This window comes from Myodes glareolus, chromosome 11 (assembly GCF_982192425.1).
Source record: "Myodes glareolus chromosome 11, mMyoGla1.1, whole genome shotgun sequence".
In the NCBI taxonomy this organism is placed as follows: Eukaryota; Metazoa; Chordata; class Mammalia; order Rodentia; family Cricetidae; genus Myodes; species Myodes glareolus.
Window position 1 is genome coordinate 88,250,986 of NC_142036.1, and position 17,016 is coordinate 88,268,001.

General features: G+C 49.4%; 1 protein-coding gene across 8 annotated transcripts in view; it reads right to left on the reverse strand.

Annotated features, from left to right (window-relative positions):
* Atxn7l1 (ataxin 7 like 1) overlaps nt 1–17,016 on the reverse strand; it is a 233,489-nt gene that overhangs the window by 110,623 nt on the left and 105,850 nt on the right. Inside the window, exon 4 of one of the 8 annotated variants that reach the window (XM_048415600.3) lies at nt 11,431–12,615. The exons of the other annotated variants lie outside the window; for them this stretch is intronic. Within the exon in view, the coding sequence (XP_048271557.1) occupies nt 12,530–12,615 (86 nt within the window). The 3' untranslated portion in view covers nt 11,431–12,529. Of the gene's footprint in view, nt 1–11,430; nt 12,616–17,016 lie in introns of those variants that run through there. 8 annotated transcript variants of the gene reach the window in all.

Sequence of the window (17,016 nt, forward strand, 5' to 3'; positions counted from 1 at the left end):
AGTAGAAAATAGAGCTGCATCTTTATTCAAGTCTTGTTTGCCGCAGAGTGAGGGTTGATTGAGGGGGAAGCCTGGTAATGAGATCCCAAGCAGAACAACCAGGGTAGAAAGCAGGAGGTGCAGCCCCTGGCTTCAGCGGTGGCTCTGCTCACGGAGGCTGTGCTCCTGGGCCTCAGTTTCCCCATTTCTACAATGAGAACCATGTGCATCTCTCAGGTCACCAAGGGATAACATGTAAGGACACATGGGAACAGCCTGGCTGTCCTAGGCTCTGTGCAGAAGCAACGATCTATTAGACATGCTTGATATGACCAAAGGAAAAAAATCTACTCGGGAGAGGGACCTTTCTCGTGCCTAAGTGTTCGCTTAGGATGTACTCAGATACACTGTGCCAGACCAGGGCAAGCCTCTGTCTTTCTCATTCGGGGGTCTCTGCTGCCTAGTCCCTACCTAACAGGCTTCCCCTCCCTCCCTCTCTCTTCTTGCTTGGCACTTCCCACATTTCTGTTGTGGTCACTCCACCTTCCTGGCATCCGACCTCACGGCTCCCAAAAGGATAACCTGAACTATCTCTAGGGGGAAATCGAGGGCCTCTTTACAGCATGCCTAGTGTGTAACCTTCCAAAGTGTTGAGGCCACCATGGCAAAGCAGATAAAAGACACACAATAGCCAAATGCAGCATAATCCTGGATTTAAACTGTGTTTACTTTTACCTTTGCTACAATGTATAATTGACAAAATGATGTCTCCTGCTTTTGTTAGTTTTACTATGTTATTTAAGAGAATATCTAATTCTCTTAAATATATTTCAAATATTTCATTCATATTCAATGAATATTTAAGGGCATTCATATTCAAATATTTAAGGTGGAAAATAGATATAATACACAAAACTCTCAAACAGTTGAGAGAAAATAAACAAACGATATATTACATGCATCTCCACACATGTGTGCATGTACATTGTATGGGAGGTGGTGTCTGGATCACTATTGCAACTTTGCTGACAACTTTAAGTGCCCTGTTCCCTGCAGAAAGATGCCACACAGTTGCCCAGCGTTGGGCCTCTCATTTCTTCATGTGAATGATGGAGCAGGATCCTGCTGAATTTCTCATACTGTTCCTCATGCCAGAGGAGGCAATGGCAGGGTCCTGAAAGACCACCTTATGGAACCCTTCAAGAAGATGCAACTAAGCCCAGACGGGTCTCGGGTTAACTCCGCCTAGTCGGTGTTGGAGCTGTCCCTGGATCCTAGGCACGATTTCCTCTACTTCACACTCTATGGCTGTGTAACCACCAGGTTGCAAAGGAGTGACAGGTATGGCCTGTCCTCTCCAATACAGATGAAGTAAGAAAGCTGTTCTCACCCCCTCAGCTCTCAGGCTCTCTGCAGCACTGGTATATTGACGACTCTCAGATCTGCCTCTGTAAACCTGACCTCTGCCTGAAGTCCATCCCGCTGCCAGCTCCGGGCCACTAACCAGCACTGCTCATGTAACATGTTAATCAAATGCTGAGTTCTCGCCTGCCCCTGCTTTTCCTTATCTTGGGTTCAGAGTTCATCCATTTCACTCAGCAATCAATGATTACTTGAATCAAAACATCACACACTCTCTTATTAAGATGTACAATTTTGTGGGTTTTATGTACCAGTCAATAAGATAAATTTAGTTAATAATAAAGCTTGCATCATTATTTTTACAGTACTGGAAGGCAAGAAAGGCAAAGGGCCACTGAGACATGAGACGGCTCAGCGGGTAAACAAAAGTGCTTACAACCAAGTCTGGTGGCCTGGGTTTGACGCTGGGAATCTCTTGTGGCAGGAAAGACTCCCAAAAGCTGTCTTCTGACCATCACACACACACACACACACACACACACACACACACACACACACAGAGAGAGAGAGAGAGAGAGAGAGAGAGAGAGAGAGAGAGAGAGAGAACAAACAAATGTATGAAAGGAAACAAGGTGAAAAGAAGGAGGAACTCTTGCTGTAGTTTGTTTGATAGGTAGGTACTACACAGCCCAGGCAGACTCTGACTCAGGGCAGTCTTCCTCCTACCTTAATCTGCCAGGCGCTGGGATCACAGGTGAGCACCATGAAGCCTGGCAAGAATGAAGAACGAACTCTCTCTCTCTCTCTCTCTCTCTCTCTCTCCCTCTCCCTCTCCCTCTCCCTCTCTCTCTTCAAGACTGGGTCTTTCTTTATGTAGTCCCAATGGTCCTGGAACTCACCCTGTAGACCAGGCTGGCCTTGAACTCTGAGATTTGCCTACCTCTGCCTCCCGAGAGCTGGGACTAAGGGGCCACCACCGTCTGGCTTAGGAATAAAAACCATTCAACAACAGTTTGATGGTACCTGTGATTTGGTTTTTTCTTTCTTCTATAAGGATTCATTTCTTTTTATCCACATGTTTGTCTGTGATATATGCTGTACATCTGTGAATACACGCTACATGTGTGTGGGTGTCTGTGGAGGCCAGGGAAAGTGCTGGATCCACTGGAACTGGAGTTACAGGGGGTGTGGGCCACCTGATGTGGGTGCTAGGATCTGAACGTGGGTCCCTCCACAGGAGCAGTAAGTGATCTTAACCACTGCACCACCTCTCCAGCCATGGTTCAATTTTCTTCACCAATGCTTTTACACTTATTTTGCCGTTATTATGAAGTCTTAAGAGTTCTAGTCTTTGGAGTTGTCACTTGTGGTATGAGAGCAGAGGACAGGAAGTTCACGGCTGTCATGTTTAGCACGGGACCACTCAGAAAAGCTGCGAAACCCCAACGCCAGGTGTTAAGGACCAGATGCAGAATTACCTGGGCTAGTCGATGTGAATCACTTCTGGGCTCCTGAGGTGGAAGGTCCGGGATGGGTCGGCATGCCTGCCACCTCCTCCACCAGGTCTAAGTCCACTGTTGAGAGCGACTTTAGCTGAGTTCTAGACACATTATCCTTAAAAAATGGCCCAGGTGACAGGGTTTCTCCCTGCACTATAAAGACGGTCTTCATGCACCTACACCACTAAGCTCTGCAGGAACTTACTAGCCGTTCAACACAGGGGCCTTATGTCCTTCCCCTAAATACACTTGGAATGGTGTCGACAGACCACAGGGGCTTCAGGGGGGGTCTACTGTGATTTCCAAGGAAGGCCCTCTTCCCAGTCCCCAAGGCCTCTTCTGCCATTAGCCTGCCAGCATTTCAAAAATAATTTTTTTTTTTTGAGACAGGATTTCTCTGTAGCTTTGGAGCCTGTACTGGAACTTCCTCTTGTAGACCAGGCTGGCCTCGAACTCACAGAGATCTGCCTGTCTCTGCCTGCCAAGTGCTGGGATTGAAGGCATGCGCCACCACTGCCCGGCACTCAAAAATAAATTCTTGAGCAGTTAAACATGATGAATAATAGAATTTTCTATTTATGATCATTTTTTAAAAAACGATAACCTGTCGGTTGCTCCTTGAAGTCTGTAATGGCTTGCCCACGGCTCCTCGAAACAAAGCCGCCATTTGACAGGTCTCTACCTCTTTCTGTTTGCCATCCTCAGCTTCCTATGGTTTTTAAGCTTGCCAGTCCCTGGGATGCAGGATAGCGGTGAGGAGGCGGGTGAAGGAGGGCAGATCCTTACGCAGTTATAACACACAGAGAAGGAAAGACCGATTACAACACACTACGCGTAGATGTCTCATAGTTAGAGACCCACGTATGACAGCCAAGAAAACACAACATGCCCAGCACCTCAGAAAGGCTCGGACAGCTAGCTCATGTTTTTGTGTCCAGTGCTTAAATGAGAACTCTATGGGGCAGGAGACCGGGAAGTGGAAAGAGTTGCAATGTGAGAAAGACTAAGAGCAACGAGGAACCCACTGACCTTGGCTAGAACTCCATAATGGGCTGAGCCCTGTGGGCTTCGACCTTGACTTTGATAGGGAAATCCTGTGGCAGTAAAGGCTCTTTTCCGTGGAGCTAGAGGATTCCAGGAGACGGAGCTGTTGCTCTTAGCAGACAGCTAAGCGACAAGACCCGGGTGGCCAAGTGGCTGCAGCTCTTCTCCGTCTCCAGTTCTCCTGAGAAGTTCTTTGGGGCTTATCTAGGTGAGCAGGGAATTCTGGGAATGCACCAGTCTTGCCCCGTGGGCACCGGGTTTCCAGCTGGGTTCCACATTAGAAAGAAGAGAGTGGCACTCTGGCTTCCCAGTCCTCTCCAAGGTGTCTCTGTGACTAAGAAGTTCCGTCATCTGAGATGCGGATATGAACCTCACTACTGACTTCAGCTGGGCCCCTTGAACATCGGTTCTACTGGTTCTTTGGGGCATAACACGTCCTGCTTTTCTCTCTCCCCTCCTTTCTGGTGCCACTGATAGAGCCTGGGACCTTGCTCATATCCCAACCTTTCAGGGTGTTTTTTTTTTTCCCCCTAAGGCCCTCAGGTTGTGTTTCCCATGGTCTTGCCTTCCCCACCTGCCTGTGTCTCATAGCTAAGGCCACCGCAGCCCCTCTGTAGTCCCGAGCATAGTCCCTGTGCCCTGCATGACTGACCCCTGGTGCCCCTGTGCTAAGTGGATTAGGAACAAGGAGCGGAACATTCTACAATCATCCTGATGCCATCAAGATTGTGGCAAATGACTCGGGCACTTTCACTGTTAAGCTTCTAAATGAAGCAGCTCTTTCTTGCAGGCACAAGCTAATTAAGTGATTATATACAGCAAAGTGGTCATCGCACATTGAACTGCTGCAAAATAGCAACAGAGCCGGCGAGAGCTGGTGCTGCGGGCTCACGGGCAGCTGAGCTGCAACTGCCGGGTCCTCAAAGACGGCTGGGAAGGAAACCATTGTGGAGCCGTCCTAGTACAGAAGCAGGAAAGAACAAGGCTGGGCCAGGATTCTGACTCGAGTCCCAGTGCTGACAGCAGCTGTCATGGAACCTTGGTCACATAGCCGTTCTATGCCCCAATCAGTCCTGGCTCAAGCCAGCTGTGTGGTGTTAACACCAGCAGCTGAGAGAATAGGTGGGACAACAGAGGGAAGAAGAAACACGGTGGTAAGCCACGCCCACCCAGCCTTCGTGGTGGGTAGCCACGCCCACCTAGCCTTCATGGTGGGTAGCCACGCCCACCTAGCATTCGCACGCCTTTGGTCCTTGCGTTTGGTCTTTATGCTTTCCAGGCAAGTGCCTCTCCTCCCCAGCTCCCGCGAGGACGTGTCCAATGAGATCTGCTGCAGGATGAGATTAACGTGATAAAAATAAGGCCTTTGTGGGGCTGGAGAGATGGCTCCCTGGTTAAGAGCACTTGCTGTTCTTGCAGAGGACTCAAGATTGGGTCCAAGTAGCCACAGCTGTGGCTCACAAACATCTGTAACTCCAATTTTAGGGGTCCTGATGCTTTTCTTGGACTTTTGCAGGTACTTGGTACATGTATAGTGCACATGCATACACTCAGGCAAAACATTCATACCCATAAAATAAATCTAAAGAAATTTAAAACAAGGCCTTTAGGATGAACTTGGAAAGCCCTCTCCTTTTTTCCCTTCCTTCTTTCTTTCTTCCCTCCCTCCCTCCCTCCCTCCCTTTCTCTCCTTTTGACCTTTTGAGATACAATCCCATGTATCCTAGGCTGGTCTCAAACTCCTGATCCTCTGACCTTTCCCTCCTAAGCGTCGGGGTCACAGGCTACACTACTGTGATAGCTTCGAGCTTGGGTTTCCTGCGGCTGATGTCCCCACCGCCCCTCTGTTACAGGAGACAGAGCAGTGGCGGCGTTAATGAACGCCGTTTCTGCAGAGAGAACCCTTCCGAGAACCACAACAGAAAGTCTCCCGCGGACCTGTAGGTAGACCCTGCCTGAAACGGACACGAAGCCTTGTGAGCGTGGGCGCTGAACCTCCATTCTCTTTATCCCCAGCGGACTCTGGTGGAAAGAGTGTTGGATGTGAGGCTTGGGTTTTAAATTCCTGCCCCTCGAATGCCATCCGACCCATTCTCGGGCTCCTCCTCCAGTCGGTGGGACTGTGTGCAGTCCGACTGGGACAGGGTGTGGAGAGACGCTTTCGGGCCCCTGAGTGCTGTGCAGGAGGGAGACTGTGTGCAAAGCCGTTTGCTTTTCCACTTGAAAAGCACTTCTGCACGTTGATGGGCTTTCTTGTCGAGGACGGAGGACGGGGAGGCACAGAGGGGAAGGGTCCGCATTCAGTGGCGGAGATGAGGCGATCAAGTGTCGTTTGATCAGAGTGACAGAAGGTCACCACCTACCTCGGTCACTTTGCAGTGTTTGCCAGTCTGGTCCCTTGTCTATCCGACATGTGTTTACTGATTACCCGCTATGAGAACTGAATGACAGCAAAACCAGACCAAGCCCAGATTCCCGTAATCTAGCCCACTTGTTCCTAAACAGGTGTGGGCTCAGGCACACCCGCTGAAGAGGGAACAACCTCCAGGCAGCTGGATGAAAGTGCCCCATGTTGTACTTTTGTGAGATTCTAGATTTCGACTGAAAAATATTAACAAGTTCAGATGAACCGTAAAAGAAAGGGTGAAACTTCTCCCCCCCCCCCCCCCCAGGCTCTCCCTGTGTGCCACCTCAGGTTTCTGGGGTCTCATTCATTATGACTTGACTCCCTGTTGAAATGTCTATCCAGCTTACTAATACCTCAGTGGATCTTCATCTAATGGGGGATAAAGGCCTTAAAGGAACTATGCACAAGCTGGAGGGAGGGTAATTCTAAAGGAGACACTAAAACCACAGCCTTGGGATAGCCGCTCCTTGCAGCCTGACATCTTGGAGAGGGACAAGAGAGGCAGGATCTGTCAGCAATGAGTCCCCCAGCAAATCTCACGCTAAGGATGGATATAAAGGTCCAGAGGGGCATGGCAGCAAGCAGGAGGAGTCCTGTGAGGGTCTAGTTTTGATGTGGGGTAGGTCACAATGCAGGCTAAAGAAATAACCACGTAACGAGCCCAGCAGAACAAGAACATTTATGGCAGCCATGCCTCGGAGAAGCCCCGTGCACAGGTTCCTTCCTCATCAGGCCTGACCTCACCAGCTGACAAAGCCCACCAGGGAGCTTCCAGATGAGTTTACAATTTCTCTTAGTGAGAGAAAAGTATTCTATTCTGTGATGCCACTCCCAAAGACAAAATTCTTGAAAGAGAAGCCATGAGATTCCCCAGATGGACTCCATAAAAGAAAACCTTGTGGAAATAAAGGGCACTGACAATCACACTGAGCAACGGTGCTACATCGGGCAGACACCTCCATGAGCTGTCCAACTAAAGGGATGGAACTGGCTCAGTCCCTAGGCCAGAGTGCGTCTAGACACCAGCAGCCAAGCCCTCCCGCCGAAGGAGTCACTTAGTCTTAGAATTCACGTTGCCTCGGGCAAGGCCACCCAAGGGCAGAGCCTTAGACACCGGGCCACTCTTCTGTTTATTACACACCTGGATTTGGGGCGTTTGGTCTGGAGACACTCTCCCACTGTAGCTCCCACTGGCCTCTCCTGAGAGCTGGGATAAGAGGGATAAACCACCACACAGAGCTCTTTACAGCCTGCCCCGCATCATCTCTTTCTTTCCTCGCAAAACCGATCTACTAAAGACTGTGCTACCTAACGTGCAGTTTAGAATACAGCCATGCGCGCTCAATTTTAATGCTACTATCACCTGAAAGCTGCCTTCTTTCCCAGCCATGTTCTTCAGGATGATACAACCCATGGCCATTCTTTTCTCATGACTGTGTGGGCCAAGAAATCCTTCAAAATAGTGATAACAAGGCAGAGAGGGAAGCAAGGAAGACCAAGTGAATCTTCTGTGGCACTAGAGGTGTGTGTGTGTGTGTGTGTGTGTGTGTGTGTGTGTGACAGAGAGAGAGAGGGAGGTAGAGAGAGGGATGGAGGGAGGGAGGGAGGGAGGGAGGAGACTTTGTGCAATTAGAAGTGGCCAGGGGAAGAGTCTGTAAAATCTACTCCAGTGGCGAGCACACCCATAATGAGTGGTGGCTCTCACGATGCTCTGGGGTCCAGGACTGTATACATTAGGTTTCATCAAACACAATTACATAATAAGGAGAGGCTGAGGCAGCGGAAACCTACAGCATCTAAACTACTGACCGGACTCACCAAATGTATGGAGTCTAAATTATAGATGAAAGAAGGGAGATTAAATCTGGACATTTACTTAGGGTTTAGAGCAAGAAAAGCAAGTGCTGAGACTTTTCCCCCCTTTCTCTAATCTCAGCAGGCAGCCCACAAACACAATTACCAGCAGCTTTGAAAGGTCTTATCCAATATTGACTTAACGAAGAGCCCATCTACTTAATGGTGACCTCCAGACACCCCTAATAAGCCCAGGGTCCTAAATTATATACTATTAAGTCATGACATCCACACAGTGGACAACCATTTAAAATTAAGCATGTGTGGGGTGGACTCTGACTGGCAGAGGGGACAAACAGTTCCACAACAGGAATTAGATCAAAAAAGGACACAGCTTTTAAGGTGTTTTGTAAATTCAATAGAAATGATCTTCAAAAGATTAGTGGTGTAGGCAAGGAAGAGCCTAAAACAACCGGGGAGGAATATCAGAACCTAGGAATACCAGAACCTAGGAATACCAGAACCTAGGAATACTAACTGGTCACAGGCGAGTGCTGCTCTCATTTCTTTCCTTGGTTCTCCCAAGGAAAGTGTTTGTAAAAGAAACCAAGCTTGCAAGGCTTCCTGCCAGCTCACAGTGGAGAAAGGTGGGGGGCAGGAGGCGCAGGGAGGGAGAAGGCACTAAATGCAAATTTGACAGGCAGCCGATCTCTTCCCCAGGCTCAGGAGTTTTAAAAAAATCTGCTTGCAAGACTGAGTTCCTGCTCTAAGTGTGTAGACGGTAAGAGATTTCCAACCCTGATTTTTACAATGCTCTAGGGTACAGCCAATGATTACAATGTGTGCATTTAAAATTCTCAAAGCCAAATTAATCTCAATTCCTGTTCACTGAAAGGGTGACTATCACTCAAAAGCTCCCTCACCTTAGCTACCTATAGTGCACCATCCCAAAAGATGTGGTGAGAGCTCCTTGGCACCTCTGCCTCTACCTGGGTTGGGAGATGTTACTGGGATGTTTCCTGTCTAAGTATTTCTCTCCTGCTTCTAGGAGCAGTCTCTAGCTCACCAGGAATCCCAGAGTTCTCTGAGTCCTTTCCTCTCCCTGCCCCCTTCCCAGCCCTCCTCCAAGCCCCTCTCCAATCCTGCCTCTGAGCTCAGCAGTGATGTCTGCAGGGAATCCAGGTCTTATCAGGGGAATAAACCTATTACGGCTTCTATCAGCTCACTTCTCATGCCTGGCGAGCTGGGCGCGCTGCATGCAGTAAGGCGTTTAATCCTCATGCGACCTCTCCGGAAAAGCATGAGATACTCATTTTCCACCTACAAAAAAGAGAAAAGGTTTAGGCTCAAGTAGAGCCAGAGTTAGCCAAGGTGAGCTGAGCCGGGAACCCAGCTCCAGGCCTGGTTCTGGAAGATCAAAGTGGTCACTTTCTTCTGCCTGAAACTAGAGGTTTGGACTCCTGTTTTTGGATAGTGGAAGGATTCCGGAGTACTGACTCTCTTCCTTTGGTAGACTAGGAGAACCAGCCAGGGGTTTCATCCCAATTCTACTGCCCCACTATGCAATCTCAGCAGTAATTTCTGGCCTGTTGGGTTTGGGCCTACACTAAGACTGTTATTGACAGTTGGACCAGGACCTCAGTACATTTCCTTGCCAGTCTCAGGACATCGGCTCAAAAGCAACCACTCTAAGACTGATGGCTTGAACACAAGCTGTCAAGGAGAGTCCTTGATCTGGGAGAGGTGGGGAAGTTGGAGACACAGACGGTCCCGTCCTTCAACCAGCCACATGCTCTTGAGCAATCCTGGCTGAAGACCACGGGGCACTCCGACCCACTTAAAAGCCTCATTGAAGACAGCCTCTTTGTTCTGTTCGGCTTGGTCCCAGCGAAAGGCAATTAGGCCATGGGTCGCTGCCCTAGAAAGATTAATGCTGCCCTCAGGAAGGGAGAGTGGGTTATGAAGCAAGGACGCCCCACATGCTTGGTCCCTCTGCATGGTCCTGTTTCCTTCCTCGTTTCTCAATCAAATGGTGACATCCCCAGAAATCCTTAATGATACACCAAACAGTTGAGGTGGCTTGGTTGTGAGAGCGTACAGCCTCCAAAACGAAGATCTATACAAGGTACTCAGACTCGGGTATTCGTTATAACTATAGAAAAAAGATGAAAATACCCATCAATCCACACATCTTATACTATCAATAGTGATAGTGGAATCATAGTGATATGGAATAAAATATTTGTCGGGATTTTCCCTCCAGTCTGCTTACACTCCCAGGCTCCCACCCCAATACCTAATACAACCAACCATATTTGGAGCCCTGGGGTGAAATAGCCAAGAGATCCCATGTTTGTGTCATGTGCTTCTTAACCAGAGTCATCTATGGGATGCCAGGTGTGGGCCTCCCGTCCAGCCACATATTCTCAAGGCCTCCACAAACACTGGATAGAACAGGCGCCTGGGCCTCCACATGGGCAGAGTGGCCAAACAGAGGGCTGGAACTCCAGCCATCATAAGCAGGTGACTTACCCCAGGAGAGCGGCAGTGGTCGTGAATAGGATGTGAGCGAAGAGAATGAAACAAAACCCCAAAACCTCATGGATGCGTGTGTCGGGGTCTCAAACCACAAATCCATGTCTATACCTGCGGGCCTTAATCCTACCAGAGCACAGGGAGTTAAAGATGAAACCACTCTTGAAACGGAAACCAGTTATCCATGGCAATTTATTAAATAAGGAAGGTTTCTAGGCCTTATTAAAACGAATGCCTAGTGTATTCTCCTATCCTCAGACGTTTGCTTCCTCCCTTGTCAGCACCCGCTGGCAGCCGCTGGAGGAATGGCACCAATTTTGCTGCATGTGCAAATCAATTTGATTTCTCCCCCAAAGACAAAAATTGGTAAAGCGATTAAACTATAACGAAGGCATGTCATTGACAGGACAGACATGAAGGGGCCGAGGAGGAGTGGCCCTGAGTTGTGCGACCAGTGACGACCTCCTGCCTGGGTTAAGTGGTTTCAACATCATCTTCCCTGCCTGCCCCGTCAACATAGCATGTTGTATAGGGACAGAGTCCACTAGCTCCTCCCCTCTTCCTCAAGTCCCTGGATACTTGGTTCCCGTGTGTTCTCTTGCACTAGCTCCTTAACTATCAATCTGTCCATCCATCTACCTATCCATCCACCTACCCACGCCATTATCCATCAGCCACCCCTCCACCCAGGCATCTAGCTATCCACCTACTGACTGATCCATTCATCCTTTACCCTTCTTCCAACCATCATCCATCCATCCATCTACCATCGATCCGATAGATACTTGAGAAGGACTCAATGTACAGACATTTAGAGAGTGACAACATATATTTATGTCTGGTTTTACAGTCAACAATGCTTCTGTATACATTATTTCATGAGATTATCACAACGGTCATATGAGGTGGCTGTTAGTATCACGGGTTTATAGACAAGGACACAGATACTATTACTAAAACAATAAAGCCAGCAGGTGTCAGGGTCTGGACAGAAATTCAGGTTTTCATTCTGTTAAAAAACTCATCATCATACTCGTGGAGAAACTGGTCTGTGGAATTTCCCTATTTGTCTTCCCGTTGCTAACTAGATGCCACGATCCAATCAACACATACAGGCTCTGAGGGGTGTACACACTGAGCTTCTGCCCTCACAGAACTCATGTTGTAGTTAGGGAAGCAGACATTAAAACATATGTTCACACAATAAATATTTGTTTTCAAACACATGAGGGAAAACTAGTCTGGATGTGAACGTTAGGGACGTTTCCAAGAGGGCGTAATCACTGGGACGTGTTCTGAAGGATGAGTCAGAGTTTGGAGAAGACAGGATGACAGGAAGCCATTGTTAGGGCAGGAGAAGCACGTGCAAAGGCCCCGCGCGGCAGGAAGACCCAATGCGCTGAGAAGTTCAGGTCAGGTGCACTGCCATATGGAAGGGAGCCTGGCTCAGGCTGTGGTTCAGAACACACAGACCTTGAAGCCATGATAATGGTTTCTAGTTTCAATCTAAGAGCAATGAAAAGCTACAAGTCAAGAGAATGACATGACCAGCTTTGATTTGGAGCCTGACTTTGGTGTGCAGGATGGGTGGCAGAGGAGCAAGAGTGGGAGCAGGGAAAGCAGCCGGAAGGCGTTGGCGGTTGTCCAGGTGAGACGTGATGGCAGCTTGGACCTGGGTGGTGGTGGTGGAAATGAGAGAAGAGCCCCACAGGTGCCCCCTGCTCTGCTCAAGCCCGCTTCCTCTCTAGACCCTGCCACCAGAGTGTGCTCACGAATTCGGAGGACATGGAAGCGTGTCCACAATTCAGGGCTCTCTGCCGGAGTCTCCTCTTCCAGGAAGCCTTCCGCAGACAAAGCCAGTCCTGCACGATCTTTCGGAAGCTGTGCGTATCTTCTGCACTGCGCATGCTCACACCTGACGCTGCTCTAGGGCTTGGCGGCTCTCGGCTCCGCTCCAGGAGACGCTTGCATTTCTCTTGCTGTCTTGCTTTCTCCCTTTGGAAAGTAAATGCTTTGTTGGCATTTGCTGAATGGTATCAACAGGGCGCCTCTGGAAATTACATTTGTCAAGGATGGCTCATGCCAATTGCCTTCCCCCACCACATTAAACACTGGCCGTTTACATCTGTCTTCAGGATCAGGTCCTAGCAAAAAAACGCATGTCCCAGTTTCCCCATTATTTCCTCTGAGCTCGTTTCCATATTTTTTCCTAGCAGAAAGTCATTTCAGGGGGAAAGGAATGGGGAGGAGAGAGGGCAGGAGTGTAATTAAACAGGGCGGTCTGACTGGAATTCCTATACCTTTTAATGGGGTATTTGATTAATCCTTTCCACGGGACCCATTATTCATGCTGTGATGAAATCTCATTTTATAGCTCTTAATACATGGACCCAATTTATCCACATCACATTGTATTCTAATACTTGTCACCCAAGTTATTAGCTATCTCCTTCCCAGTGTAAAACCATCAGTGAGTTTGATTAGCTTATTCCCTGGGGATGATGGGGAGATAAGAGAGACACAGAAAAGTGTGGCCACCAATGGCTGTGTCCTCAGAGCAATGCTACCCAACCAGCGTAGAGGCTAGGGTGGTCAAGGTGGACTCCCTTCCAACACAGGAAAAACTCTCCGTAGGACCCCGGGACCTTGGCTGTAAAGGGTTAACTGCAGGTCCCTCGGCAGCTAAGTCAGCCTCCTAAATGGGACCTCTTGGGTGTCTTCCTGATACCTCCCTCCCCAAGCTCTCTCAGTCCAGGCCGTCTTTTGTGATAGAGTTCCTGCCCTCCCAAGCCCTGGCTGATGCTGTTGCTGTTTCCCAGCAGAGCTGGCTCTCATCAGCCTCCCGCTTGCTCCTCCTCTCAGGACCAAACCAAACACTGCTAGCAGCTTCAGTTCCTTCTGAGACATGGACAGAAGGAGTGAGGGGCCTGTCTGGGGCCAGAGTCTCTAGCTCCCTTCTCAGTAGGTTGAAGCCCCAGGGTTCCAAGGACCACAGTACCTTCACTTTTCAGCTGGAAGCCCTGCCTATTCTGAGATTCTGAGCCTGGAAAGACAGGGATGCACGAGGCCCATGCTAGGGGGGTGTGCTTTCCCCTGGGACACTGAGCCACAACCCCCCCCCCCCACCATGTTTGCAGGCTGCAGCTACAGAATCATGGCTAACAAACACACAAAGCAAAGGGGCAGTGTGTCAACACTGAGGCTCTCTCCCTCTGTTCTCAGGGTCAAACGTACCGAGAGCAAGGAATTGAGGCTTCAGGCCCACAGCCAGGGAAGTAAGCCATCAAGGGAACAGGTCTCCACCTTTGGTCACGTCTTCAGCTGATAGCTTGATTATGACCTCATGAGAGACCTGGAGCCAGGACCACCCAACTCTCTGACCCACGGAAATGTTCAAGACCATATATTTTCATCAGTCCACACTGCTAAATGTTGGGGATGTTTGTTACACGGCAATAGGTCACTCATACTCACTGTCTAACTCTGAGGAGAGTCCCCAATGGGTTCCTTCTCGGGTTCCACATCACCTCCTTTATGTTCAAGGAGCCTGATCTCTGTAGTACCCTTGACTGACCTGTCCCTGGCCTCTCCAGTGTGTCCATACATCCCCACAGTGTCCCTAGACAGGAAGACAGAGGGAAGAGCTCCCTGAGGCCTGGGCATGGAATCCCACCCTCCTTGCTGGCCATCCCGAGTGACACTTGGCATTAGGAGAATGACTTTCTATAGAGGGCAGTCATGCCCTCTTTGGGCCATGAAACTCCCTCTTGTTTATGAATCCTGGGGCCAAATGATCTCAGTCAGGCCCACAGCCAAATAAAAAGCTTTGCAAACAACATGTTCCCTTCGCTATTGCGGCCTCATCTCCTGCATCCTTTCTGCCCATGTGCGGTGTCCAAGAAAGGTCACATCTTATTTTAACTTTGTAGTTAAATGCATCCGACACAGGGTGTGTGTGGGGGGGGAGAAGTTCCAATATCGGATGGAGATGTAAGTGGGCTTACATGTTGCAGGGTGTACCGCTGCACTATTGTACTCCAGACAGGCTGTCAAGAGGGCAGTGGTAACATGGTCGCCATCTCTTATACAATGGGGAAAACGTAGTTTGTGTTTATCACTCCCCCGTGTGTAGGTGCGTGTGTGGGCACATGTGTGTGTATGTGTGTGTATGTGTGTGCATGTGTGTATGCGCGTGTGTGTGTGCATGTGTGTATGTGCATGCTTCTTGTATCCTAGGGCAGCCTCAAACATAAAGTACAACTAAAGGTGACCTTAAACTTCTGATCCTCCTGCCTCCACCTCCTAAGGGCTCAGATGACAGGCACGTGCCACCAGACACAATTTATGCAGTGCTCAGGCTGAACCCAGAGCCTTGCGCAGTCTGGACAGGCGCTCTGTTTACTGAGCCACACCCCCAGCCCACTAGATGTATTTTCTGACTAAAAGAAGAAAGCAAAATAAAACAAAACAAAAACCAACACCGTCACCAAAAAACCAAGGTGATTTTCCCATTTGGTGAAATCCCCGGAAATCTCTTTTCACAGAATCAACCTCTGATGCCCACAGGCATTGACTCGGAGGACCCAGGGAAGGGAAGAAGGCACCTGAGTAGTGAAGGCCCTTGAGGAGTGTACTCAAAGCAGCCTTCAGACCAGGGGTACCAACGTCAGAGGAGAGCTCGCTAGACATGTGCACACATTCCCAACCCAGGCCCACGAAGGGCGAACCCAAGGTGGGGCCCAGGGATTTGCTTTCCCTACCTCGACTGGGTGTTCTGACGCATCTGGGGTGAGCAGCACAACCGAAAGGACCAGATATTAAATTATTCACTCGCCACTCATTCGATCAAAAGACAGTGACAGAGAGCCCACTGTGTCAGACACGGAATCCAGGGCGATGATGAGAGAGAGGGTAAGGAATGCCATACAGAGTCTGTCAAGGTTGGGGGAATCCAAGGGTGCAAATTCAGGGCCCGGGAGTCAGGGCAATTCTCTCAGTGCACAGGAGGCATGCCAAAGTGCCCCCTAGGATCACCCTGTCAACACAAGCAGCCTTTCCAAAGTCAGTGTCTTGTACAGCTGGTCCAAAAACTTAGAAAACAACAAAATGAAAATCCCCAAATATCACATGATGCTAGCACACAGGAGATACATGGCCGCCTGAAGAACCCGCCGTGGCCTTCACACGATCCTAGCACACAGGAACTACATGGCTGCCTGAAGAACCCGCCGTGGGCCATATTCATCTTCTAATAAACCAGTTTGTCCCCTATTATCCAGGACATAGGAGTCTGCCCCTCTTAATCCTCAAGTCTCAATGAAATCTGACAGCCAAGGTGGCCGGTGAGCTTCCTACATCAGGGCTCTGTCCCTTCCCCCATTCTACGAGCAGATACGGCAGACATAGCATCAGTAGATGAAGGACAGAGGCTCAAGGGACAGGACCAGCAAACTCAGATGCAGAGAGACCACATCTGTGTGATAGCCCAGCGACACACAGCTCTTCCGTGTGCGCCCAAGGCCGGCCTGTACCGCACAGTCCTCTCTCCCTTACGGGGTGTCATCCAGAGATTGGTAACCAGCTCAGAAGGTCTTAGCAGCTCCCTGAGAATAACTGGGCACTTCTGCATAGCCATGGGATCTAACACCTGTGAGGCTGAGCAGAAACTTTTTGGTATTCTTTTTCTCTAGCTGCTCTAGGGCTTGCAACGGAAGGGAATGTACGCACATCCGCCTAACCCGCCAGTCTGCTACAATCAAGGCTTTTTTAAAACAGAAACTCCAACCCCTCTCTATTTTTAATTCAGGATTGCTTGTTGGCTTTTGCTGAGACATTGATTTGATTAGTAGCGTTCTGTGGAACTACAGACACGAGATGCTGAGCTCACAAGAGGATGATTCACTTCAGGGTAACATACCTATCAATGGCGCCCTGGAGGCTGGGAGATTCTGAGAAAGCGCTTCCTGCCTGCGTATAAATAGGACGAGCAATGGAGAAATTTGCTTACGGCTACAATCACGAAACCAGGGACCACCCCACGGGTGCTCCCTACACAGAAGACGGCGGGGAGTAGACGCTACTGCGTTTGGACACCCATATGCTACCTCATTTATCTACCTGTGACAGGGACAGAGCTGGAAGAGAATCAAAAGATGACAAATTGCTTCTGGTTTTAAAGAGCTGTTTAGGCTGGGTGCACGCCGAGCGGAACTGGAGTCTGTGCGAGGAGCCAACACTTCTTCCCATTGTACCATCACGGTCTGGCAAACACCCTCCAGCAAAGGACTGCTGTCTCCTTTCACCAATGGACTGCAAGATACTTGCTCCATGAGGCTGGAATGCCAGCGTCCTAACCATGTGTGCAGCAGAGGGCAGACCCACCCTGCACAGCACAGA